Source organism: Mustela lutreola, chromosome X, assembly GCF_030435805.1.
Source record: "Mustela lutreola isolate mMusLut2 chromosome X, mMusLut2.pri, whole genome shotgun sequence".
Classification (NCBI taxonomy): Eukaryota; Metazoa; Chordata; class Mammalia; order Carnivora; family Mustelidae; genus Mustela; species Mustela lutreola.
The window spans coordinates 75,137,960-75,164,533 of record NC_081308.1 but is presented as its reverse complement, the minus strand read 5'-3'; the positions used below and the strand labels follow the sequence as shown (position 1 = coordinate 75,164,533).

The 26,574-nt window shown below is 37.8% G+C and overlaps 1 protein-coding gene and 1 pseudogene across 4 annotated transcripts in view; one reads left to right on the top strand and one right to left on the bottom strand.

Moving 5' to 3' along the window:
* APOOL (apolipoprotein O like) overlaps positions 1–26,574 on the bottom strand; it is a 120,049-nt gene that overhangs the window by 68,744 nt on the left and 24,731 nt on the right. For all 4 annotated transcript variants that reach the window (XM_059157182.1, XM_059157185.1, XM_059157184.1 and 1 more), the window contains exon 2: positions 17,801–17,905. In XM_059157182.1, the coding sequence (XP_059013165.1) occupies positions 17,801–17,905 (105 nt within the window). The remainder of the gene's footprint in view (positions 1–17,800; positions 17,906–26,574) is intronic.
* LOC131822086 (vacuolar protein sorting-associated protein 72 homolog) lies at positions 7,037–14,877 on the top strand (annotated as a pseudogene).

Here is a 26,574-nt window from a genome sequence, read left to right as displayed (position 1 = left end):
TCTAATGGTTTACCTCCCCTTCCAATTCCCCCCAACTCCCTTCTCCTATCTCCCCATGTCCTCCATTCTATTTGTTATGCACCACAAATAAGTGAAATCATATGATAATTGGCTCTCTCTGCCTGACTTACTTCACTCAGCATAATCTCTTCCAGTCCCATCCATGTTGCTACAAAAGTTGGGTATTCGTCCTTTCTGATGGAGGCATAATACTCCATAGTGTATATGGACCACATCTTCCTTATCCATTCGTCCATTGAAGGGCATATTGGTTCTTTCCACAGTTTGACGACCGGGGCCATTGCTGCTATAAACATTGGGGTACAGATGGCCCTTTTTTTCACTACATCTGTATCTTTAGGGTAAATACCCAGTAGTGCAATTGCAGGGTCATAGGGAAGTTCTATTTTTAAGTTCTTGAGGAATCTCCACACTGTTCTCCAAAGAGGCTGCACCAACGTGCATTCCCACCAACAGTGTAAGAGGGTTCCCTTTCTCCACATCCCCTCCAACACATGTTGTTTCCTGTCTTGTTAATTTTGGCCATTCTAACTGGTGTAAGGTGATATCTCAATGTAGTTTTAATTTGAATCTCCCTAATGGCTAATGATGATGAACATTTTTTCATGGGTCTGATAGCCATTTGTATGTCTTCATTGGAGAAGTGTCTGTCCGTATCTTCTGCCCATTTTATGATATGATTGCCTGTTTTGTGTGTGTTGAGTTTGAGGAGTTCATTATAGATCCTGGATAACAACCTTTTGTCTGTACTGTCATTTGCAAATATCTTCTCCCATTCCGTGGGCTCTTATTTTTTTGACTGTTTCCTTTTCTGTGCAGAAGCTTTTGATTTTGATGAAGTCCCAAAAGTTTATTTTCGCTTTTGTTTCCATTGCCTTTGGAGACATATCTTGAAAGAAGTTGCTGTAGCTGATATTGAAGAGATTACTGCTTATGTTCTCCTCTAAGAGTCTGATGGATTCCTGTCTCACATTGAGGTCATTTATCCATTTGGAGTTTATCTTTGTGTACGGTGTAAGAGAATGGTCGAGTTTCATTCTTCTACATATAGCTGCCCAGTTTTCCCAGCACCATTTATTGAAGAGACTGCCTTGTTTCCACTGTATATTTTTTCCTGCTTTGTCGAAGACTATTTGACCATAGCATTGAGGGTCCATATCTGGGCTCTCTACTCTGTTCCACTGGTCTATGTGTCTGTTTTTATGCCAATACCATGTTGCCTTGGTAATCACAGCTTGTAGTAAAGCTTGAAATCAGATAACATGATGCCCCCCATTTTATTTTTGCTTTTCAACATTTTCTTAGCGATTCGGGGGTCTCTTCTGATTCCACACGAATTTTTGGATTATTTGCTCCAGCTCTTTGAAGAATGCCGGTGGAATTTTGATCGGAATGGCATTAAAAGTATAAACTGCTCTAGGCAGTATAGACATTTTAACAATGTTTCTTCTTCCGATCCAAGAGCATGGAATGGTCTTCCATCTTTTTGTGTCTTCTTCAGTTTCTGTCATGAGTGTTCTGTAGTTCCACGAGTACAGATCCTTTACCTCTTTGCTTAGGTTTATTCCCAGGTATCTTATGGTTCTTGGTGCTATAGTAAATGGAATCGATTCTCTAATTTCCCTTTCTGTATTTTCATTGTTAGTGTATAAGAAAGCCACTGATTTCTGTACATTGACTTTGTATCCTGCCACGTTGCTGAATTGTATGAGTTCTAGTAGTTTGGGGGTGGAGTCTTTTGGGTCTTCCATATAAAGAATCATGTCATCTGCAAAGAGAGAGAGTTTGACTTCTTCATTGCTAATGTGGATATCTTTTATTTCTCTTTGTTGTCTGAATGCTATTGCTAGGACTTCTAATACTATGTTGAACAAGAGTGGTGAGAGTGGGCATCCTTGTCGTGTTCCTGATCTCAACGGGAAGGACGCAAGCTTTTTCCCATTGAGGATGATATTTGCTATAGGTCTTCCATAGATAGATTTTTATGAAGTTCAGGAATGTCCCTTCTATCCCTATACTTTGAAGCGTTTTAATCAGGAACAGATGCTGGATTTTGTCAAGTGCTTTTTCTGCATCAATTGAGGGGACCATGTGGTTCTTCTCTCCTCTCTTATTAATTTGTTCTATCACATTGATTTGCGAATGTTGAACCATCCTTTGTAGTCTAGGGATGATTCCCACCTGGTCATGGTGGATAATCTTTTTAATGGGCTGTTGGATCCTGTTTGCTAGGATCTTGTTGAGAATCTTAGCATCCATATTCATCAGTGATATTGGTCTGAAATTCTCCTTTTTGGTAGAGTGTTTACCTGGTTTGGGGATCAGGGTAATGCTGGCTTCATAGAAAGAGTCTGGAAGTTTTCCTTCTGCTTCAATTTTTTGAAACAGCTTCAGGAGAATAGGTGTTATTTCTTCTTTGAAAGTTTGGTAGAATTCCCCACGGAATCCGTCAGGAACTGGGCTCTTGTTTCTTGGGAGGTTTCTGATCACTGCTTCAATCTCGTTACTAGATATTGGTCTATTCAGGTTGTCAACTTCTTCCTGGTTCAATTTTGGGAGTTTATAGTTTTCGAGGAATGAATCCATTCCATTTAGGTTGCTTAGCTTATTGGCATATAACTGTTGATAAAAACTTCGGATGATTGTTTCTACTTCCTTGGTGTTAGTTGTGATCTGTCCCTTTTCATTCATAATTTTATGTATTTGAGCTTTCTCTCTTTTCTTTTGGATTAGTGTTGCCAATGGTTCATCGATCTTATTGATTCTTTCAAAAAACCAGCTTCTAGTTTCATTGATACATTCTACTGTATCTCTGGTTTCTACCTCATTGATCTCAGCTCTAATCTTGATGATTTCCCTTCTTATGTGTGGAGTTGGTTTGATTTGTTGTTGATTCTCCAGTTCATTAAGGTGTAGAGACAGCTGCTGTGTTCTGGATTTTTCAATTTTTTTGAGGGAGGCTTGGATGGCTATGTATTTCCCCCTTAGGACCGCCTTTGCTGTATCCCATAGGTTTTGGATCGAAGTGTCTTCATTCTCATTGGTTTCCATGAATTGTTTAAGTTCTTCTTTGATTTCCTGGTTGATCCAAGCATTCTTAAGCAAGGTGGTCTTTAGTTCCAGGTTCTTTGAGTTCCTTCTGAACTTTTCCTTGTGATTGAGCTCCAAAGCACAGTGATCTCAGAATGTGCAGGGAATAATCTCAGTCTTTTGGTATCAGTTGAGTACTGATTTGTGACCCAGTATGTGGTCTATTCTGGAGAAAGTTCCATGTGCACTTGAGAAGAATGAGTATTGTGTTTTTTTTAGGGTGGAATGTTCTGTATATATCTATGAGGTCCATCTGGTCCAATGTGTCATTCAATGCTCTTGTTTCTTTACTGATTTTCTGCTTTGGTGATCTGTCTATTTCTGAGAGAGGTGTGTTAAGATCTCCAACAATTAGTGTATTCATATCAATATGACTCTTTATCTTGATTAACAGTTTTCTTGTGTAATTGGCTGCTCCCATATTGGGGGCATAGATATTTACAATTGTTAGATCATCTTGGTGGATAGTCCCTTTAAGGAATATAGTGTCCTTCTGTATCTCTGACTACAGTCTTTAGTTTAAAATCTAATTTGTCTGATATGAGAATCATTACTCCAGCCTTCTTATGAGGCCCACTGGCATGAAAGATGCTTCTCCATCCCTTCACTTTCAGTCTGGGTGTATCTTTAGGTTCAAAATGAGTCTCTTCTAGACAACGTATGGATGGGTCCTGTCGTTTTATCCAGTCTGCAACCCTGTGCCGTTTTATGGGAGCATTTCGGCCATTCACATTGAGGGTGATTATTGATAGATACGTTTTTATTGACATCGTGTTACCTTTGAAGTCAATCATTTTGTAGATTGTCTCTATATTTCTGTTCAATGCTATTCTTGGGCCTTTTCCTCCTTTAAAGAAGCCCCCTTAATATTTCCTGCAGTATCGGCTTGGTGGTTGCATAGTCTTTTAAGCCTTGCTGGTCTTGGAAACTCTTTATCTCTCCATCCATTTTGAATGTCAGTCTTGCTGGATAAAGTATTCTTGGCTGCATGTTCTTCCCATTCAGTGCCCTCAATATATCTTGCCAGCCTTTTCTGGCTTGCCAGGTCTCTGTGGACAGATCTAACGTTATTCTGATGGGCTTTCCTCTGTACGTAAGGATCTTCTTTGTCCTAGCTGCTTTCAAGAGGTTCTGCCTACAATTATAATTTTTCATTCTTACTATTAGGTGTCTCGAGGACTTTTGAGAATATGTAATATTGGGGGGAAACCTTCGGCCTCTATTACATGAACACTGGTTCCATTCAGGAGATTCAGAAAATTTTCATGAAGAACTTGTTCCACTATATCATCTAGACTTCTTTCTTTCTCCTCCCCTTCAGGGATTCCAATAATTCTGACGTTGGAACGTTTCATGTCATCATTTCTTTCCCTGATTCTGTTTTCGTGGCTCCTAAGCTGTTTATTCCAGGCTTCCTCCTGATCCTTTCTCTCTGTTTATCCTCCAGATCACTAATTTTATTTACTGTCTCAGTTACTCTAGCATTGAGAGAATTTAGATTAGATTGGAACTCATTGAGAGCATTATGAAGCTCATCCCTGGTAGCTTTTAGCTCTTCCCTAATATTGAAAACATGATCTCTGGTCGTTTTCAGTTCATCCCTAATCAATTCCATTTGGTCACCCATGGCTTTCTCCAACCTAGCTATTGCTTGGATAATTGTTAGCCTGAATTCTCTTTCCGACATATTGTCTATGTTGATAGCCATTAGCTCTGTTAAAAAAGGTCCATCCTCTGTATTTTTCTTCTGTTGGGCATTCCTCCTCCTAGTCATTTTGGTAAGAGATGGCTGAACGGGTGTAGCTGGATGTATCGACTGTGATGCAGTCAAAGAAGGTGCACCCTGGAATGCTTCTGAGCAATCAGGGTTCCCCACCCAAATGAGACAAAAAAGAGAAGGAAAGCAAAAAAAGAGAGAGGGAGAGAGACAGGAACGGAAAGTGAGATAAAAGAGAAGGTTCAGCCCAAATGGCCCCAAGGTAAGATTTATGAAGTATACAAACAAAAACAGACAAACAAAAAGACTGATAAAAGTATATGACAAGAGAATATATATATATATATATTTGCATATATATGCAAATAAAGGAAGAACCTCATCAAAAAGAACCCGCAGTATAAGATTTATATACTATCAGGACAAACACAAAAACACAGAAATACTGGTGGAAGAAAAAGATGGGAGAGTGGTTGTAAATTCTCAGTGGGGGTGAGGAAGGTTGTTTTGATTCTTCTTGGATGTATCTTGATATCTTTGTTAAAGGACTCAACTTTCTGAAGATAAAGGGGGATTAGGAATTGGTTTACCTATAGGGGTGGCATTGATTGGGGAAAAGGGATTACCTTGAAGTTTAACTCTATATGAATATTAGAAAAAAAATGTAAAAAAGGTATAAACTAGACTAAACTAAAATTTAAAGAAAAAGAAATTTAAAAAATAGAGGTGCAAAAGGAAAACACAGGTGTATGTATCAAAAAGTTCAGGTTAGAAGGTTATTATGGAATTTGATGTACTGGACATCTCACCATGACGGTAAATAGGTTAAAAAATTATCTATATAATAATAAAAAATTACCTCTATAAAAAATGGCCAGAACAGTGGGATCGATTTAATAATAAAAATTGTCCTGTGAAGTAGTGGTGGTTGTTCTCTTGTCGTCTTTTTGGGTTTTTTTTTTTTTTTCCTTTCCTGGTTGGTTTTCTGGAAGAGGCCTGCCATGTGGGTTTTCAGTCAATGATGTTCTCTGAGTTAAGTCCTCCTGCCCCCCTCAAGGGGGTGGGCTCTGAGGAAACTGTTTTTTTCAGGCTTTTGTTCTCTGGAGGTTTTTGTATTTGTTCACTTTTGTTTTTCCTCTCTTGCCTTGACTGCTTTTGATGGTTTTTGTAGGTTTAGAGGAAAGCAAACTGCACCCTGACCTCCCTCTCAGAGAGAAGCCTCAGTCTGGCTGCAAAGACCAAATAAATCCCCCCTTGGCCGCTGGCAGAGCAGGTTCCCAGTCGCAGTCCCTGGGGACTCAGAATTTTTTGCTTGTACCCAAAACCAAGGCAGTGGAGGCTGTCTGGGTAGCTCCAGACTGCCAGAGAAGTTCCAAGCAGTGATCACACACTGAGATTTTCCTGCTGGCCCGGGCTGGGAATGCCTGGTCTTTCTGGTCTGAGAGCACCAGGCTGGTGCCTTTGTGCACCTCTCTCTGGGTAGGGAGTGGGGCACGACTCAGACTCTTGATGGCAGGACAGGGTACTTGCGTGGGGACTGCAAAAAGGCTGTGCTTCTGTTGGCTGGCGAGGCTCCCAGCCCCTCAGGCGAGCCGGGCGCCAGGCACTCTCAGAAGCGCTGGTTGTTCAGGGACCAAGACCTGGTTCGCTGTTGTACTCTCTCTAGCTCTGCACCAGGGGTGGCTGTCCTGGGTCTGGGGACTTAAGCCCCTGACCCTAACACCCCGATTTCCACAATTTCCCCCTGGTGATCCTTTGCTCTTTTTGAGTGCTTTCTACCAGACTCCCTAGTTAATGCTGGTCCCCAGGTGCAGGGCACTCCCATATTGGGATATTACTTTCCAACTGGTCGCCTCTGGTGGCTCCCTCCCCCTTTTGTTTATCTTCCAATATCAGTCCAACTTCCCCACTCCGCTTTACCTGCCCACTGGCGTCTTCTGTTCCGGTAGAGATCCAGACGTGTATAATTCTGATCTCAGTCTGATTTCGTGGGTGATCAGAGTTCCTTGGAAGGTAATCAGCTCACTTTAGGGTACAGGTTGAAAGGGCGCCTCCTCCTACTTCCCTGCCATCTTGTCTCCCCAAATTAACAAATCTTTAAAAAAAATAAAGGCCTTTTCCCACTCAACCTGAGAGCCAGTTAAAAAACAGTAGTTTGAAAGCATCTAAATTCTATGTAAAGGATAAATGCCTACCTAAAAGCATTTGATGGAGAAGCAGGGGACTGTTGAAAATCTCCTCAGATACAGAGATGCTGACACTAATTTTGTACTCTCCACCTACTCTGATAGTACAGGTAGGTGATCTGAGACATGGCAACTTCCCACTGACTTAGTAAGACAGGCAGGGTGAATGGTTGTGGCACTATCCCGCTGCCTTCAAGACAGAAATTGTCAGTGGTTGCAGCACTACCTAGCTCCTGGCTGGGGCAGGCTAGCACAGTCATAGCATCTTCCCACTCCCTAGCTAAAGTCAGTAAACATGGACAGTGTGTCAATCCCTTCTTCCTTGGCTGAGGCTGGCAAATGAAAGCAGTCACAGCATTTTCCTACAAACTTCCATTGCATTCCTGAAGCCCACAGGCTTGATAGTCAAAACATTTTCCCTGTTGTCTTTAAGATTTTAAATTTTTTATTTGACCGAGAGCTCACAAGTATGCAGAGAGGCAGGCAGAGAGAGAGGGGGAAGCCAAGCAGAGAGCCCGATGTGGGGCTTGATCCCAGGACCCTGAAATCATGACCTGAGCCAAAGGCAGAGGCTTAACACCAAGCAGAGAGCCCGACGTGGGGCTTGATCCCAGGACCCTGAGATCATGACCTGAGCCAAAGGCAGAGGCTTAACACACTGAGCCACCCAGGCACCCTCCCTGTTTTTTTAAAGCCAGTGAATGTGCCCAGCCCCCTATACTCTCCACCTGCCTAGCTAAAGCCAGTGGGCATACATTGTTCACTGAGAGGATACTCCTCAACCATCTGGGCTTGGTGGTCAAAGGGACTGGCTTTCCAGAGTACTATGGAAATGTAAAAATTGGAAAGAAAGTACTTGGCAGTTGTCCAACCCAGGGTACTGCACAGACAGTAAAGTAAAACATAACCCTAGTCTTCTGAAAAAAAAAAAAAATAGGTCTATATACTTAGCCTGGAGCTTCAGTCTAGCAACAGGCTTTAGGCTACCCATATATCTATAGGTTAATGAGGTGTTTCCTAGAACATAAGCAGGGAAATGCCATTCTTGTACACCACTTTGACTTTGAGGAGATCTCCCAGAAAGAACTTACACATTCATCTGGAGCCACAATTTTGGCAAGTATCACCCTGGGGATACCTCAAAATCTCATATTCTGGAGATCGACAGAAATTAAAATTTGGCTCCACAGAACTATAAATATTTATATGGTTTCAAAGGTGCTGCCTGAGGTCTAGCTTCAAATTAGGCATATGTTTTCCCTAATACATACAAACAAACAAAAAAAAGAGAGAGAGAGAGAGAGAGGTAGAGAGAGACAGTCAAGCTAAATGAGAATAAAGAGAAATGTGTTCCAAATGAAAGAACAAGAGAAAACCTCAGAAAAATAACCCTAATGATACAACGATAAGTAATCTACCTGATAAAGAATTCAGAGTAATGGTTAATAAACATGTTCACCAAAGTAGGGGGGGAAAAAACAATAAACACAGTGAGAATGTCAGTAATATAAGGAAATATAAGAAAGTACCAAACTGAAGTCACATAACTGAAAAATATAATAACTGAACTGAAAAATACACCAGAGGGGTTCAACGGTAGACTAGATGAAGAAGAATGAATCAGAACTAGAAAATAAATAACAACAAAAAACCTACAATAGATCAATGAAACCAGGGACCTGTTTCTTTGAAAAGGTTAACAAAATTGATCAATCTTTAGCAAGACTTATAAAGAAAAAAAAAGAGAGAGAGAGAACTCAAGGAAATAAAATCAGAAATGAAATAAAAGAAATAATAACCACCACCACCAAAATACAAAAGGTTATTGAGAATACTATAAGAAATTATATACCAACAATTTGAACAACCTAGATGAAATGAATAAATTCCTAGAAACATGTAACTTCACAAACTGAATCAGGAAGAAATAGAACATTGAAACAGAACAATTACTAGCAATGAAATTGAATCAGTAATCAAAGATCTGGCAACAAAAATGTCTAGGATCCAATGAACTCACAGGTGAATCCAACAAAACATTTAAAAAAGAGTTAATATATATTCTTCTCAAACTATTCGAAAAAATAAAAAAGGAAGGAAAGTTTCCAAAATCATTCTACAAGGACACCATTACTTTGACAACAAAACTAGATAAAGATACCACGCCCACACACACACCCACTATAGGCCAATATCTCTGATAAACATAGATGCAAAATGTTAGCAAAGTGAATCCAACAATGTGTGAAAAAAATCACTCACCATGGTCAAGTGGGATTTATTCCGAGTATGCACGGGTGGTTTAGTAAGCACAAATCAATGTAATCTATCACATCAACATGTGAAAGTACAAAAACCATACAATAACATCAATACAAGTATAACAAGCATTTGACAAAGTAAGACACCCATTTACAATAAAAACTCCCCACAAAATAGGTCTAGTGGGAACATACCTCAATATAGTAAAGGCCACATATGAAAAGCCCACAGATAACATCATATTATATGGTGAAATCTGAGAGCTTATCCTCTTAAGATCAGGAACAAAACAAGGATATCCACTCCCACCATTTTTAATCAATGTGGTACCAGAGGTCCTAGTCATAGTAATCAGGCAAGAAAAAGATATAAAAGGCATCCAAACTGATAAGGAAGAAATACAACTTTCACTCTTTGCAGATGATAATATTATATATAGTAAACTTTAAAGAACCATCAAATAACTACTAAATCTGTTAATTCAGCAAAGCCACAGGATATAAAATTAATATACAGAAATCCATTGCATTTCTACACACTAATAATGAAGTAGCCAAAAGAGATACTAAGGAAATAATCCCAATGACAACTGAACTAAAAGTAATAAAATACCTAGTAATAACCAGGATGGTGAAATACTGGTATTCCAAATCCTATGAATCATTGATGAAAGAAACTGAAGATGACTGACAAAAAGAAATGGAAATACACTCTATGCTCACAGACTAGAAAAGCAAACATTGCTAAAATGACCATACTACACAAAGCAATCTACAGATTTAATGCAATCTCTACCAAAGTGCCAAGAACATTTTTCATAGCACTAGGACAAATTACCCCCAAATTTGTATATAGCCATAAAAGACCCTATTAGCCAAAGCAATCTATTTTTTAAGAGATTTATTTATTTCAGAGAGATGGAGGGAGAAAAAGAGAGAGAGAGAGAGAGAGAGAATCCTAAGCAGACTCCCCACTGAACATGGAGCCCAATGTGGGGCTTGATCTCATGACCCTGAGATCACAACCTGAGCCAAAACCAAGAGTCAGCTTCTTAACAGACTGCCACCCAGGCACCCCTTGCTGAACAATCTTAAGAAAAAAAAAAAAAAAAAAAAAAACAAAGCTTGAGGTATTATGCTGTCAGATTTCAAGATACAAGACTAGAGTAATCTAAACAATAAAATACTGGCACAAAAAATGATACAAAGATCAAAAGAAAAGAATACAGAGCCTAGAGACAAATGCACATTTACAAAATAAATTAATCTATGGCAAAGGAGGCAAGAGTATATAATGGAGGAAAGACAGTTTTTTTCAATGAATGGTGCTCGGAAAACTGGATGGCTACAAGCAAAACAATGAAGTGGGACTTCTTTCTTTCAAAGTACATACACACAAAAACTCAAAATGGATTAAAGACCTAAATGTGATACCTGAAAACATAAAACTCCTAGAAGAAAACAGAAGCAGCAATCTCTTTGACACAGGCTGTGGAAGTAAATTTCTAGATGTGACTTGGAAGGCAAGAGAAACAAAAGCAAAAATAAGGCTACTGGTACTACACCAAAATAAAAAGCTTCTGCCCAGCAAAGCAAACAATAAGACAAAAAGGTAACCTACTAAATGGAAGAAGATATTTTCAAATGATGTATCTGATAAGGGGTTAATATCTAGAACATATAAAGAACTTATACAACTCAGCACCAAAAAAGCAAGCAACCCAATTAAAAATGGGCAGAAAACCTGAAAAGAAGACATACAGTTGGCCAATACACAGATGAAAAGATGCTGAACATCACTCATCATCAAGGAAATGCAAAGCAAAATATCATTTCACACCTGTCAGAATGGCTAAAATCAAACAGACTAGAAATAATAAGTGTTGGTGAGGACATGGACAAAAGGGAACCCTCATGCACTACCCTCATGTCAATGTAAACTGGTACAGCTCCTGTGGAATACAGTATGGAGGTTCCTCAAAAAATTAAAAACAGAACAACTATATGATCCAGCAAATCCAGTTCTGGGTATTTATCCAAAGGAAACAAAAATACTAATTCAAAAAGATATATGCAATCCTATGTTTACTGTAGCAATATTTACAATAGGAAAGATATGGAAGCAACCAACATGTCCATCAACTAAAGAATGAATAAATAAGATATAAACAAGATGTGAGATACACAAACACACAAGTGTACAGAATTGTTGAATCACTACACTGTATACCTGAAACAAATTTACCATTGTATGTTAATTATACCTGAACAACAAAAAAAAATACAAATGCCAATAATCCAATGAAAGCAAGATCAATTTCACTTACAACCAAAATGCAAACCAACCAACCAACAAAAAGAAGCACAGAGTAGAATAGTGGTTACCAGAGATGGGTGGAGAAGGAAATGTGGAGGTGATGGCTGAAGAGTAAAAAGTTTCAATTAAAGAATAAGTTCCAGAAATACAGTACACGATGGTGACTATAGTTAATAATACTGTGTTGTAGAATTGAAATTTGCTAAGAGCGTAGATCTTAAGTGTTTACAACCCCCACACATACACAGAAGAAAATGTTAACTATGAGAGGTGACATATTAATTAGCTTGATTGTGGTGATAATTTTATAATGTAATACATAGGTCTAAACCTCATGCTGTATACCTTAAATATATTCAACTCCCATTTGTCAGTTATAAAGCTGGAAAAAAGAACTTCAACTGTACTCTGAGAATTTTGTCTTCACTGAGGGAAGAACATTCCTACTATGGATTAGAGGCTCTGGGCTGAAATGGCACATATTGTACAAATACAATTTGTACTCTCTTAGAAATTACAATTAGATTAAGTAAGCTATAAAACCATATAAAGCCACATTTAACTTAAACTGAACCAAAGTAACTAGAACTCTTAAATCAGTATTTCTTCTGTTTTTGTTGTTGTTGTTGTTATTTTGGGGGGTTTTCTTTTTTGGGTCAAAACAAGCAAATAACAGTGAATCAAACTTGAATCACAGAAATATTTTAAAAAGAAACATGTAATGATGTCTATGGCTGATTGTATACACACAGTGCAAATGCACCATTTTACATATAATACTGAAAATTTCATAATTTAAAAAAATGATAATCTCCAGGGTGCTTGGGTAGCTTAGTTAAGAGGCTGCCTTGGGCTGAGGTCATGGTCTCAGGGTCCTGGGATCAAGCCCTCACTCAGGCTCCTTGCTCAGCAGCAAGCCTGCTTCTCCCTCTCCCTCTGCCTGTCGCTCCCCCTACTTGTGCTCTCTCTCTCTCACTGTGTTTCTCACTCGCTCTCTGTCAAATAAATAAAAATATTTTAAAAATGATAACCCCGTGGCTCTGCAAATTTTTCTAACATATTTAATTATTTTACTAGATGGTATTTAATAAGGTAGAAATATACTGAAACTTTTAAAAAGATGTTTAACAATAAGAGTTGAACTATAAAAGGATTTTCTGAGTTAACCACAACTTTACTAGAAGATTCTATTAACCAGAATACCTCATTCACAGTGTTTTGGTTTAGTACAGGCTTTAAGTAAATTTAAAAGGAGGCAAAACTCACTTTACAATGTACACAATGTTACCCATAACAACCGAATAAAGTTACCCAGAACTTCATAAATTTAAGTTCCTCAGAAATTGGATTCCATCTTTGGGAATATTCCCCAGCACTTAGCTGGCCACCAATTTTGTTTGAAAAGTAATTCAATTAAATTCTATTTAAAATGTATTGTGGAACACAATAAATACCAAGGAATTCTGTGTATTCTATAATATAGTAAAGAATACAAATTTTTAAATTCAGAAATATGTAAGTTCAGCTATTTGAGACAAACAGATTTTCGGGAATACCCAGACTTTGAGCTCTTCAAAGATGATAGTGTCAAGGTAAGCTTAAAATCATCATCTCTCTAAGATTAATAAAAAGGAGGAAAAAAACTGTGTATTAGCAAGTATATAGGAGAATGACTATCGTAGATTGCTAAAGAAAATTTAAGAAACTTTACCCAGTGCTTATACAGTGCCTCATACACAGACAAGAGGAATTCAGGAAACAGTTTTGTTAAATGAATACTACCTTTATGCATGTCAGTTTGGCAATGGTATTGGTATTCTTTATGCCTTCTGACATACAGTTCCATTTCCAGAAGTTCATTTTAAGGAAAGAGTTATAAATGTATGTAAAGATTTATGTACAAGGTGTTTCAACAAAGCACTGATTACAATAGCAAAATAATTGGAATGACATTAAATTTCAAAAAAATTATGGAAATTGTACATTTGGTAATGGTACATTCATACAACCAAATATTTATCCCACCATTAAGAATTCTCTTTAATGTCATCTGAATAGTCAGTGGTGGAGTCAGGATTCAGATTCAGACTTACATAAATTTCTCTAAGAATGCAGACAAACCTTAGGGGTGACTTCAGGCTGGAAAAGATAAAAATTACAACAGTGAACAGGGCGCCGGGAGGAGGGGCTGCTGGTAGGAACGCAGTTTCTGTAGGTGGTATGAGTTTGGCCGGCAACCAGGTCCCCAGAAGACCATGAGGAACCAGGTTTCTGGGTTCCTGGAGGCACAGGAGGAAGATGAGTTCTATCAGATGATTTATGGGGGTTTCACAGAGGGATTGGGAAATAATGAGTATCAAGGGCACCAGTCAGACACAGAGGATTAGGTGGATTCTGACTTTGACATCCATGAAGGGGATGAACCATCCAGTGACAGAGAAGCAGAAAAACCAAGAAGTAAGTGCTGAGTAGTCATCAAAGCATTAAGGAGCCTCTCAAGATCTTGAGACCTCAAAAAGTCAGCATTCCAGGTAGTAGCTCTCAGAAGGCCTGATAAGAGAAAGCACTGCTGCCACTAGGAATTACAGGAAAATGGCTCTGGCAGAATTCCATGTGTTGAGCTGAGCATACATGACAGACATTCCTTTGGGTACAGGAGAGGCAGGGCCAGTCATAGCAGTGAAAGCAGTCCCCACTGCGAGTGGCTACTGATCCAGGAGGCACTGCTCAGAAAGGCCAAGATCACAGAGCTCAACTTTCATTTACTAGAAACATATGAGTGGATCAAGGCTGACAAAAAGAAGCAAGTGCAGAAGAAGCAGAAGTGCCCTGGGCCCATAATCACCTACCATTCAGTAGCAGTGCTGCCTGTAGGGGAGCCACACCCTAAAGAAGAGACTGTGGATGTGCAAGGACTTGATCCTGCTCCCACAGATTCTGCACTGACTCCCTGTGCCAGCATTGGACCCATCAACCCTCCTTCTCACTGTCCTGTGCATTCATAATTTTCAGTGATAATGACTGAAGTGACATTTGAGTAATGGTTTCCCCAAGGGCAGCCCCCAAGGTCTCTGGGAGGTCTTCCCTGCAACCCACTGCCCAGCCCTGTACTTAGACCCTGTCACAGACCTCCCCTATTTCACTGCTCAAGGCTTCAAGATCATCAATGATGCCTACAAATAGAACCTCACTGCCTATGGATTGCCGCCCAGTACCTCAGCACTTTCCGAGCCACTCCTTGGCTCTGGGCCCCAAGTCTTATACCAGAAAACTGTCATTAAATAAGGAGATTTTTACTCTTTAGAAACCTCTTTCATGCCTGACTTGGGGCTCTTAATGTTCCCCCACCTCTCTCTGTTTCTCTACTTTGTCATCTCTGAGCTTTGCCCAGATCTTTTCTGTATTTCTTTCCCTCAATTCCTCTAGGTTTTATTTGTTTTTTAATCTAATAAAAGAGAAAGATTCTCCTTAAAAAAAAGTACAAAAAAAAAGTACAATGGTGAACAGAATCAACAGCCATAATTAGGTATCAACAAGCTGGTATGATAGACTAGATCAACAAAATTTAAGTTAAAGAGGCATAATTGTAATGGAATCCAAAAAAAAGTCCATAAACATAAGTACCAACTGGAAAAATAAATAGCTTACCAGTGGCCCATATAACGAGGTTTGATTAATTTTAGAGAACTCCAAGTTAACTATTTCATGGTCAAAAGCTGATTATAAGCAAGGCTGATTATAAGAACACTCAAAACAAACATAAACATAAAAATAAATGTAATCTCGGGCAGTATTAACAGAAATACATTATCAAGAATAAGAGAAGTCAGAATCTGACTCTATCCAGGGATAGAATTTTTCTGCACAGTAGCAATGCCAAGAGAAACAAGGCCAAAGGATAGAACTTATTATGAAACAGGTTTGTGTTTGACATAGGGAAGTACCTTAACTTGAATGAGAGCTGCCTGGAAATGGATGATTGCCTTAGGTTCCTTTATCCAGAGTTTTATTGTTATAGAAGACAAATAGCCACTTTAGTGTGCCTATCGTAGAAGGGACTACATTACCATACAGAAGGCTGAATTAGAAAATATTTAAGGTCAACATTTTGAGGAACCTCCATGCTGTTTTCCAGAGTGGCTGCACCAGCTTGCATTCCCACCAACAGTGTAGGAGGGTTCCCCTTTCTCCGCATCCTCGCCAGCATCTGTCATTTCCTGACTTGTTGATTTTAGCCATTCTGACTGGTGTGAGGTGATATCTCATTGTGGTTTAGATTTGTATTTCCCTGATGCCGAGTGATATGGAGGACTTTTTCATGTGTCTGTTGGCCATCTGGATGTCTTCTTTGCAGAAATGTCTGTTCATGTCCTCTGCCCATTTCTTGATTGGATTATTTGTTCTTTGGGTGTTGAGTTTGCTAAGTTCTTTATAGATTCTGGACACTAGTTCTTTATCTGATATGTCGTTTGCAAATATCTTCTCCCATTCTGTCAGTTGTCTTTTGATTTTGTTAACTGTTTCCTTTGCTGTGCAAAAGCTTTTGATCTTGATAAAATCCCAATAGTTCATTTTTGCCCTTGCTTCCCTTGCCTTTGGCGTTGTTCCTAGGAAGATGTTGCTGCGGCTGAGGTCGAAGAGGTTGCTGCCTGTGTTCTCCTCAAGGATTTTGATGGATTCCTTTCTGGCATTGAGGTCCTTGATCCATTTTGAGTCTATTTTTGTGTGTGGTGTAAGGAAATGGTCCAATTTCATTTTTCTGCATGTGGCTGTCCAATTTTCCCAGCACCATTTATTGAAGAGGATGTCTTTTTTCCATTGGACATTCTTTCCTGCTTTGTCGAAGATGAGTTGACCGTAGAGTTGAGGGTCTATTTCTGGGCTCTCTATTCTGTTCCATTGATCTATGTGCCTGTTTTTGTGCCAGTACCATGCTGTCTTGATGACGACAGCTTTGTAATAGAGCTTGAAGTCCGGAATTGTGATGCCACCAACGTTGGCTTTCTTTTTCAATATCCCTTTGGCTATTCGAGGTCTTTTCTGGTTCCATATAAATTTTAGAATTATTTGTTCCATTTCTTTGAAAAAGATGGATGTTACATGGGGGCTTAAGTGGGTAGGAGAAGAATAAATGAAACAAGATGGGATGGGAGGGAGACAAACCATAAGTGACTCTTAATCTCACAAAACAAACTGAGGGTTGCTAGGGGGAGGGGGTTTGGGAGAAGGGGGTGGGATTATGGACATTGGGGAGGGTATGTGCTTTGGTGAGTGCTGTGAAGTGTGTAAACCTGGTGATTCACAGACCTGTACCCCTGGGGATAAAAATATATGTTTATTAAAAAAAAAAAAAGGGAATCTTTCTGCTCTTCAACAGATGAATGGATAAGGAAAATGTGGTCCATATACACTATGGAGTATTATGCCTCCATCAGAAAGGATGAATATCCAACTTTTGTAGCAACATGGATGGGACTGGAAAAGATTATGCTGAGTGAAATAAGTCAAGCAGAGAGAGTCAATTATCATATGGTTTCACTTACTTGTGGAGCATAACAAATAGCATGGAGGACATGGGGAGTTGGAGAGGAGAAGGGAGTTGGGGGAAATTGGAAGGGGAGGTGAACCATGAGAGACTATGGACTCTGAAAAACAATCTGAGGGGAATGAAGTGGTGGGGGGGGGTGGGAGGTTGGGGGTACCAGGTGGTGGGTATTATAAAGGGCACAGATTGCATGGAGCACTGGGTGTGGTGCAAAAATAATGAATACTATTATGCTGAAAATAAATAAATTTAATTTTTAAAAAAAAGGAAATATTTAAGGTCACTTTCAAAGCTGAGATCTTAATGAATTTCTTAAACTAGGGTTTTCAAATATCAGGTGTGCTTGTATAAATTTGTTAAGAAAAAACAAATCAGACTGCTTTTAAGTACTAAGATCCAGTACTACTACTAATTGATTATTCACTAAGAAAAATCACTATTTATTTTATTGGGGTTAGAATTTTAGATATTTGATTTACATATAAAAAATATAGTGTTTATTTTGACATACCCTAAAATTACTTCTTTCAACTTGTAATATGGGCTTAACAAATACTTCAAATACATTTTTGATGAATAAGATAACTCAAAAGTAAAAACACTCATGGCTTTTGCATCATATTTATATTATACAAAATCCACAAACTTTTGTAGGTAAATTACCTGCTCCGGTTTTACTAGCTGCTTTTTGTATTCTTCTTCTTTAGCTGCAAGCACAGTTATAGATGCACATATCAGACCTGCAGGTACGGGTGTCAGCTTTCCCATCTGAGAAAGATATATCAAAAATATTTTTTTAATTGAGAAGATTGTCATCCTCCATTTCCTGATACATTTTGGGGGTATCCAAGCAACACGATGGGTTTTATTTAAAGTATTAAAAACTCAAGCACTCCAAACTGCTGCATATATTTTTAGAGTATAATTCCTAAAATTCTCTCATCATCCTGGATAGCAGAGTATTATTTTTTATTAGTTAACTGCCTAATTTATATGGAATATACCAATAAAATAATTACTAAGAAGAAGTGAATACAAAATTTGAGGGATGTAGTAGGATAGATCATAGTATTCACTTAGTACACAAATACACGTCAGACCATGGTCTCAAGTGCTTAGGATATACATAAACAAAACAAAGATTCTTGTTCTTATGGAGCTGATATTCTAATGGAGCACAGACAGGCAATAAATACAATAAATAAGTTATATATTACAAAGTGATAAATGCTATGGAGAAAGTAAAAAATAAGAGTGATCTGGAGTACTGGATGATTCAAGTTGTATCTTGAAATACCATTTATACTGATATTATTCATAAAGACAATTTCCTTCCATTACAAATCCTTTGTTCCTAACTTTCTAAAACATTCCTTCTTACGTATCTCATGCTTAATCTGAAGCCAAAGTGAACTGTGTTTTGGATGTAATCTGATTTGAATAAGAATGCAGGAAAGAGGCACCAGAGTGGCAGAGTCAGCTAAGCTACAAGTCTTGGTTTTGGCTCAGGTTGTGATCTCAGGGTTGAGACCAAGCCCTGCATGGGGCTCTGCGCTGAGCATGGAGTCTGCTTTTGATTCTCTCTCCCTCTGCCCCTCCTGCTCATGCTCTCTCTCTCTCTCTCTCTCCTGATCTCTAAATTAATAAATATTTAAGCAAAAAATAATGCAGGAAAATCACTGGCTCTAAGAACAAAATGTTCCAGTGTCATTCAGGTATCAAAATATTCCCCAAAGATTATCCATTCAAGGCCAAATGCAAAGCTCCCTAGGGAACAAATATTTTAAGAGCTTGATTCTTTACATAGGAAAGGAGGCTTGCTGAAATTGACAAAGGACATCCAGAGGAAAGAGGTCTCTTTGGCTTACAAACAAGGGAAATTATAAAAGAACTGGAAGAAATACTAGTCAAAGGACTCTAAATATTCTCTGATGACAGTGATAGTGCCTATACTTCATTTATGACACATTTTCAATATTTTCTGAGCAGAAGAGGAGAAGCTAGAGACTCTAGTTAGGCTATTTTCTGTTTAAGCCAGTCATAACTGATTTAGACCGAGACTTCAGACAGGGTAAATGAAGACTCAATTCTATCTTTTTATTTATTTATTTATTTATTTTTAAAGATTTTATTTATTCATTTGACAGAGAGAAATCACAAGTAGATGGAGAGGCAGGCAGAGAGAGAGAGAGAGAGGGAAGCAGGCTCCCTGCTGAGCAGAGAGCCCGATGCGGGACTCGATCCCAGGATCCTGAGATCATGACCTGAGCCGAAGGCAGCGGCTTAACCCACTGAGCCACCCAGGCGCCCCCTATCTTTTTTTTTTAAAGATTTTATTTATTTATTTAGAGATCACAAGCAGGCAGAGAGGTAGGCAGAGAGACGGGGGAAGCAGGCACCCCACTGAGCAGAGAGCCCGATGTGGTGCTTGATCCCAGGACCCCAGGATCATAACCTGAGCCGAAAGCAGAGTCTTTAACCCACTGAGCCACCCAGGTGCCCCTACAGACTCAATTCTAATAAAAATTTTATTCACTGTTATTTTCCCTTCAAGCCTCCCTCTGATAGATGTATCAGCATCACAGAATAATTTATCTAGGCCTGCCTTCCCAAAAGACATTCCATTTGATTTCATTATACTTGGTATTCACTAATGAATTAAGATTTCTATACCATACCTTTGTCATTTCTCAATAAAAAAATATTAAAGCTGATGCCATCAAGAACGCGCTCCCATGTACCTAAGATACTTTGTTAATTTATCTCTGAAGTGATTAAAGAATGTAAATTCTCACAGTTAAAAGCCATTTTAAAAACAGCTGATTAGATCTTTCTTATTCCCTAGATACAAAAAAACACTGAAGTATGCTAATAGCTAAAAACATTTTATTGCCCTAATCTTCTCAGTGTACACTAATCTTACTTCACATAATACTGTAATAATATATATACTATAAAATAAATTCATAGGTATTGCTTGATATTCATGATCCAGTGCTCCAGAGTCTAGATTAACTGAACTAGTGACCTAAAAGTTAACATATTTTGAAAAATGGCTACATAAATTTGCTACATTTTCTACTCAGTAGAGTAGGGCCCATCCACCTTTAATAAATGAGGTAGTGTGGAATAATGGCAAAAACATTAGCTTAGGAGTTACACAGACCTGGTTTTGAATTCCAGTTGTGGAACTGTCTAAATCTGGGCAAGTAACTTAAGCTCTTAGAGCTATGCTGCACAAGTAACTATTAGCTACTTGTGGTTATTTAAATTTAAATAAAAAAATAAACCTTAAAATTTATTTCCTTAGTTACATTAGCTCCATTTCAAGTGCTCAACAGTATACTGTAGAACACAGATACACAGTAATTCCACAGTATACTGTAATCAGTATACAGTAATTCTCAACAGTATACTGTAGAGGACAGATACACAGTAATTCCATCATTGAAGAAAATCCTACTGTCCAGTGCTACCTTAGAGTTTCAGATTATATATCTGAAAAACATGAAAATGCCTTCCTTTTATATGGTTATCATGAAGACTAAATACATAATTATATAAAAATGGATTGTACTTGGCAAATGGACAAGTAATTTTAGCTCCCCAGTCTTTCCTTGCTGAACAAAGATGTTAAGTGGCTGGTCTTACTCCTCATTTTTCTTCTCAGATGTATGGGATGTTAGTGAGGTTCTGGCCAAGATACATCATATCAATAAAACACAACATACCTGATGTCTCAAAACAAAAGCCAAGATTTTGATTAAAAGAAAACAGGTACATTAGCATCCTCAGCCTTTTTCAAACACAGGTTATACTGATGAAGAAGGGATTCCCTACCCAAAGAGGGGCAGCTGATTGCATAACACATGAAAATTTTAGAATAGGAATTGGCAAATTACAGCTCTGGGCTAAATCTGACCAGGCTTCTGAGCTAAAAATGTTTTTTTTCTTTCTTTTCTTTTTTCTTTTTTACATTTTTTAAAGATTCTATTTATTTGCCAGAGAGAGTGAGAGCACATGAGCGCAAGCAGGGGGAGTGGTAGGCAAAGAGAGAGGCAGGCCCCCTGCTGAGCAAGGAGGCCGGTGTGGGACTTGATCCCAAGACCACCTGGGCCAAAGGCAGACACCTAACCAACTGAGCCACCCAGGTGTCCTGTTTTCTTTCTTCTTCCTCTTCTTTTTTTTTTTAAATAAAGAATTGTAAAAACAAAAATAAAAAACAAAGAAGAAAATGTGACCTTGTGTTTTATAGAGTCTAACAAATTTGCTATCTAAACTTTTACAGAAAAAACTCCTGATTTAGAAAATTAAATAAGAGATTTAAAAAAAATATCAGAGCTTCATACTATACAAACTTATAGTCCCATAAGGCCATTAATTAAATAGCATTAAAACTTACAAAGGTAATCCTACTTTTCATAATATAAGAAGACCATGCATTAAAATTATTTAAAACTTTAGAATAATGACTTGTCAATTCAAAATTATTAATGACTTGTTTAAAATCAATAAAACAGAGAAACTGGCTTCTTCCAAAAGATAACAGGTCCTAGAACAGAATTCTATCAGACAAAGATTTACAAAAACCAGCACTAAAGAAGAGCATCAGATTAACTCCCACAAAAAAGACTCATCCTTTCCAAGCACTTCTTTAATCAAAATACAGTTGATTCCCATTATTTGCAGTAGCTGCATTCCATAAAATAGCTGTGAAAAGTGATTTAGGGAATACTGAAACACTGCTCCTAGGGAAAATAAGGGGTTAATTTCTTGCAATCCTCTGGTTACATTTTTATCAACTGACCAATATATAACCTTGATTCATATGTGTTTCTGTTTAAAAACACCTTATTTAATATATAGTTAATTCACTGACATTAAACTTATGGTCAACAGCACTATAACTCATGCCTAAACCAAGTATATTGAACACATATTTTCTCTGTAAGGCACATCACGTATTTCTTGCACTTAAAAATACTAGACAGCATTTGTATACTACGCATGGGAGTCATTTTAAATAGCAGCACCACCAAAAAAAGAGAAAAACATGTAGGACTAATTAGATCACAGTTGGGATAGTTAGGGGAATCCAAATCAAAAGTAGAATGAGATATCACCTCACAATTGTCAGAATGGGTAAGTGCCTTATCCGTCTTCACTTGGGAATATAAAATATGGATTATTTTCTGCTTTCCTAACAGAACTGAAATGTAAATTTTTCTTTATAAGAATTTTTGTTACCTATTTTGTAATAAAGACTACATATTTATTAGTCTAATATAAAGTCAGTCCTAATGATTTAGAGATCATCACGTAACAAAGGATTTTTTGTATTAAACAGGAGTCCTAGGTGTTATATCCAACTGATAAATTACTAAACTCTACATCTGAACCTAATAATGTACTATATGTTGGCTAATTGAATTTCAGTTTAAAGAAAGAAAAAAAAAGAAATCAAGAGTCCTATGATAAGTATAAAATTTTTAAATTTAAAGATTAAAAAAGAGGTGCCTGGGTGGCTCAGTTGATTAAGCATCCAACTCTTGATTTCAGCTCAGGTCATGGGTCCTGGGATCGTACCCCAAGCCAGGCTACAAGCTCAGCGGGGAGTCTGCTTCTCTCCCTCTCTCTCATTGCCCCTCCCCCACTCACATACTCTTGCTTTCTCTACCTCTGAAATAAGTAAATCTTGACAAAAATTTAAAGATAAAAGGTAAGCCCTAAAAACTAAATAGAAAATGAAATAAACAATGCAGAGGCAATGATCGCAGAGAGGAACAATTCACAGTGATTACAACCAAGTTAATTGATTGTCCATCCCTAATGGGTAATATAACCAAAGGCCAGAAAGAACAGCAAAAAATACATATGCAAAAACAACAAAAATCTTAAAACTGTTTTTAATAATGTATTTAATATATTTCTAATAATCACACTGTTGGAAGCAGTGTTAACACTTTATAAGGAAACTGTTGCATATATTGTTTTGTAGAATAAAACAAAGTACATTGGCATTTGAAAGACTGAGATTTTTGTATGCGAAAAAGATAGATGAAATTAAAGCAAAATCTTCTAGCTCTCAATTTAAATAGAAATTGTCAGTTAATTATCCTACATTACTATGATACAGGAGATAAAGACAATGAAACACATTAAAATACACTATGGGAATTCATTAAGAAAATTGAGGAATTCAGGGGCACCTGGGTGGCTCGGTGGGTTGAAGCCTCTGCCTTTGGCTCTGATCATGGTCCCAGGGTCCGGGATCGAGCCCCGCATCAGGCTCTTTGCTCTGCAGGGAACCTGCTTCCCCACCCTCTCTCTGCCTGCCTCTCTGCCTGCTTATGATCTCTGTCTGTCAAGTAAATAAATAAAATCTTAAAAAAAAAAAAAGAAAATTGAGGAATTCAGAAGCTCTAAGGGGAAAAGGACATGACCTGATTTCCTCAATAAATAAACACAAAATGGAGGCAGAGACTTACGAGACTTAAAATCAATAAATTCAAACATATGATACCATTTGGAATGAGAATTTAAAAATGAACTTTAAAAAGTTATGTACCCACGGAATGGGAGAAGATATTTGCAAATGAGAGTACAGACAAAAGGTTGATATCCAGGATCTATAATGAACTCCTCAAACTCAACACACACAAAACAGACAATCATATCAAAAAATGGGCAGAAGATATGTACAGACACTTCTCCAATAAAGACATACAAATGGCTATCAGACACACGAAAAAAATGTTCATCATCACTAGCCATCAGGAAGATTCAAATTAAAACTACATTGAGATATCACCTTACAAAGTTAGAATGGCCAAAATTAGCAAGACAGGAAACAACATGTGTTGGAGAGGATATGGAGAAAGGTGAACCCTCTTCCACTGTTGGTGGGAATGCAAGTTGGTGCAGCCTCTTTGGAGAACAGTGTGGAGATTCCTCAAGAAATTAAAAATAGAACTTCCCTATGACCCTGCAATTGCACTCCTGGGTATTTACCCCAAAGATACAGATGTCGTGAAAAGTAGGGCCATCTGTACCCCAATGTTTATAGCAGCAATGGCCACGGTCGCCAAATTGTGGAAAGAACCAAGATGCCCTTCAACGGACGAATGGATAAGGAAGATGTCGTCCATATACACTATGGAGTATTATGCCTCCATTAGAAAGGATGAATACCCAACTTTTGTAGCAACATGGACGGGACTGTAAGAGATTATGCTGAGTAAAATAAGTCAAGCAGAGAGAGTCAATAATCATATGGTTTCACTTATTTGTGGAGCATAAAAAGTAGCATGGAGGACATGGGGAGATAGAGAGGAGAAGGGAGTTGGGGGAAATTGGAAGGGGAGGTGAACCATGAGAGACAATGAATTCTGAAAAACAATCTGAGGGTTTTGAAGGGGCGGGGGGTGAGAGGTCGGGGTAACAGGTGGTGGGTATTATAGAGGGCACAGATTGCATGGAGCACTGGGTGTGGTGCAAAAACAATGAATACTGTTATGCTGAAAATAAAAAATAAATTTAAAAAAATTATGACACATTCAGAGATTATTTTTAATATATGTGCAGCTCAAGCAAGGGTGTATTATTTTTAAAATGTACTCTTTAATAACTGTCACCTGTTTCACCCATTGCCCACCCACTTCCCCTCAGGAGGTTTTCCATAGTTAATAGTCTGTCTTTTTTTCCTTTCTTTATTTGTTTTGCTTCTTAAAGTCTACATATGAGTGACATCAAATGGTACTTGTCTTTTTCTGACTTATTTCACTTAGCATTACACATATTAGCTCCATCCATATTTGCAGCTGGTTAAGATTTCACTCTTTTCCATAGCTGAACAACATCCCATTGTGTGTGTGTATAACAACCTACACACACACACACATTTTCTTTATCCATTAATCTACTGATGGGCATTTGGCATTTGTGCTGCTTCCACAGTATACATACTGTAAATAATACTGCAATAAACATAGGGGTGCATGTATCCCTCTGAATTAACGTTTTTGCATTTTTTGTGTGAATGAATACCCAGTAATGCAATTACTGGATCACAGGGTACTTCTATTTTTAATTATTTGAAAAACCATCATAGCATTTGACACAGTGGCTATACCAGTTTGCATTTCCACAAACAGTGCAAGAGTGTTCTCTTTCCTCCACATCCTCACTAACATTTCTAATGTTTTCAATTTCACCCATTCTGACAAGATGGTATCTCACTCTAGTTTTGATTTGAATCTCCCTAATGCTCTTTGATGTTGAACACCATTTCATGTATCTGTAGGTCATCTGTATATATTCTCTGGAAAAATGTCTATTCATGTCTTCTGCACATTTTAATTGGATTATTCATTTTTTAGGTGTTAAATTTTCTAAGTTCTTTAGGTATTGTTGGTACTAACCCTTTATCAGATGTGTCACTTGCAAATATCTTCTCCTACTCCACAGGTTGACTTTTAGCTTTGTTGATTTTTTCCTTCACTATCCAGAAGCTTTTTAGTTTGAAGATGTCCCTATAGTTTATTTCTGCTTGTTTCCCTTGCCTCAAGACACATATCTAGTAAGAAGTCACTATAGCCAATATCAAAGAAGTTAATACCTGTGTTCACTTCTAGGATTTTTATAGTTTCAGGTCTCACAGTAGGTCTTTAATCCATTTACAATTTATTTCTGTTTATGGTGTAAGAAAGTGGTCCAATTTCATTATTTTGCATGTTGCTATCCAGTTTTCTGAACACTTGTTAAAGAGACTTGTCTTTTTCCCATTGGATATTCCTTTTTGCTTTGTCAAAGATTAATTGACCATATAATTATGGATTCATTACTGGGTTTCCTATTCTATTCTAATTTTATGCCAGTACCATACTGTTTTGATCACTACAGCTTTGTAAAATAACTTGACCAACTGTGATGCCTCCACCTATACTTTTCTTGTACAAGATTGCTTTGACTATTCAGGGTCTTTTGTGGTTCCATACAAATTGTAAGATTATTTGTTCCTGTGAAAAATAAATGTTGCTGTTTTGACAGGCATTGCATTAAATGGATAGATTACTTTGGGTACTATACACATTTTACCAATATCTGTTCTTTTAGTTCCTGAGCATGAAATGTCTTTACATTCCTTTGTGTCATCTTCAATTTCTTTAATCAGTGTTTCATAGTTTTCAGAGTACAGGACTTTCGCCTCTTTGGTTAGGTTTACTCAAGGTACCATAGTGTTTACTATGTAATCGTAAATAGGACTGATTTCTTCATTTCTCTTTTTGCTACTTCATTTCTGGTGTACAGAAATGGAATAATGTCTGTATATTGATTTTGTATCCAGCAACTTTACTGAATTATTTTATCAGTTCTAGCAGTTTTATGGGGTGGTATTTTAATTTAGTTACATATAGTACTCCATCATCTGCAAATAG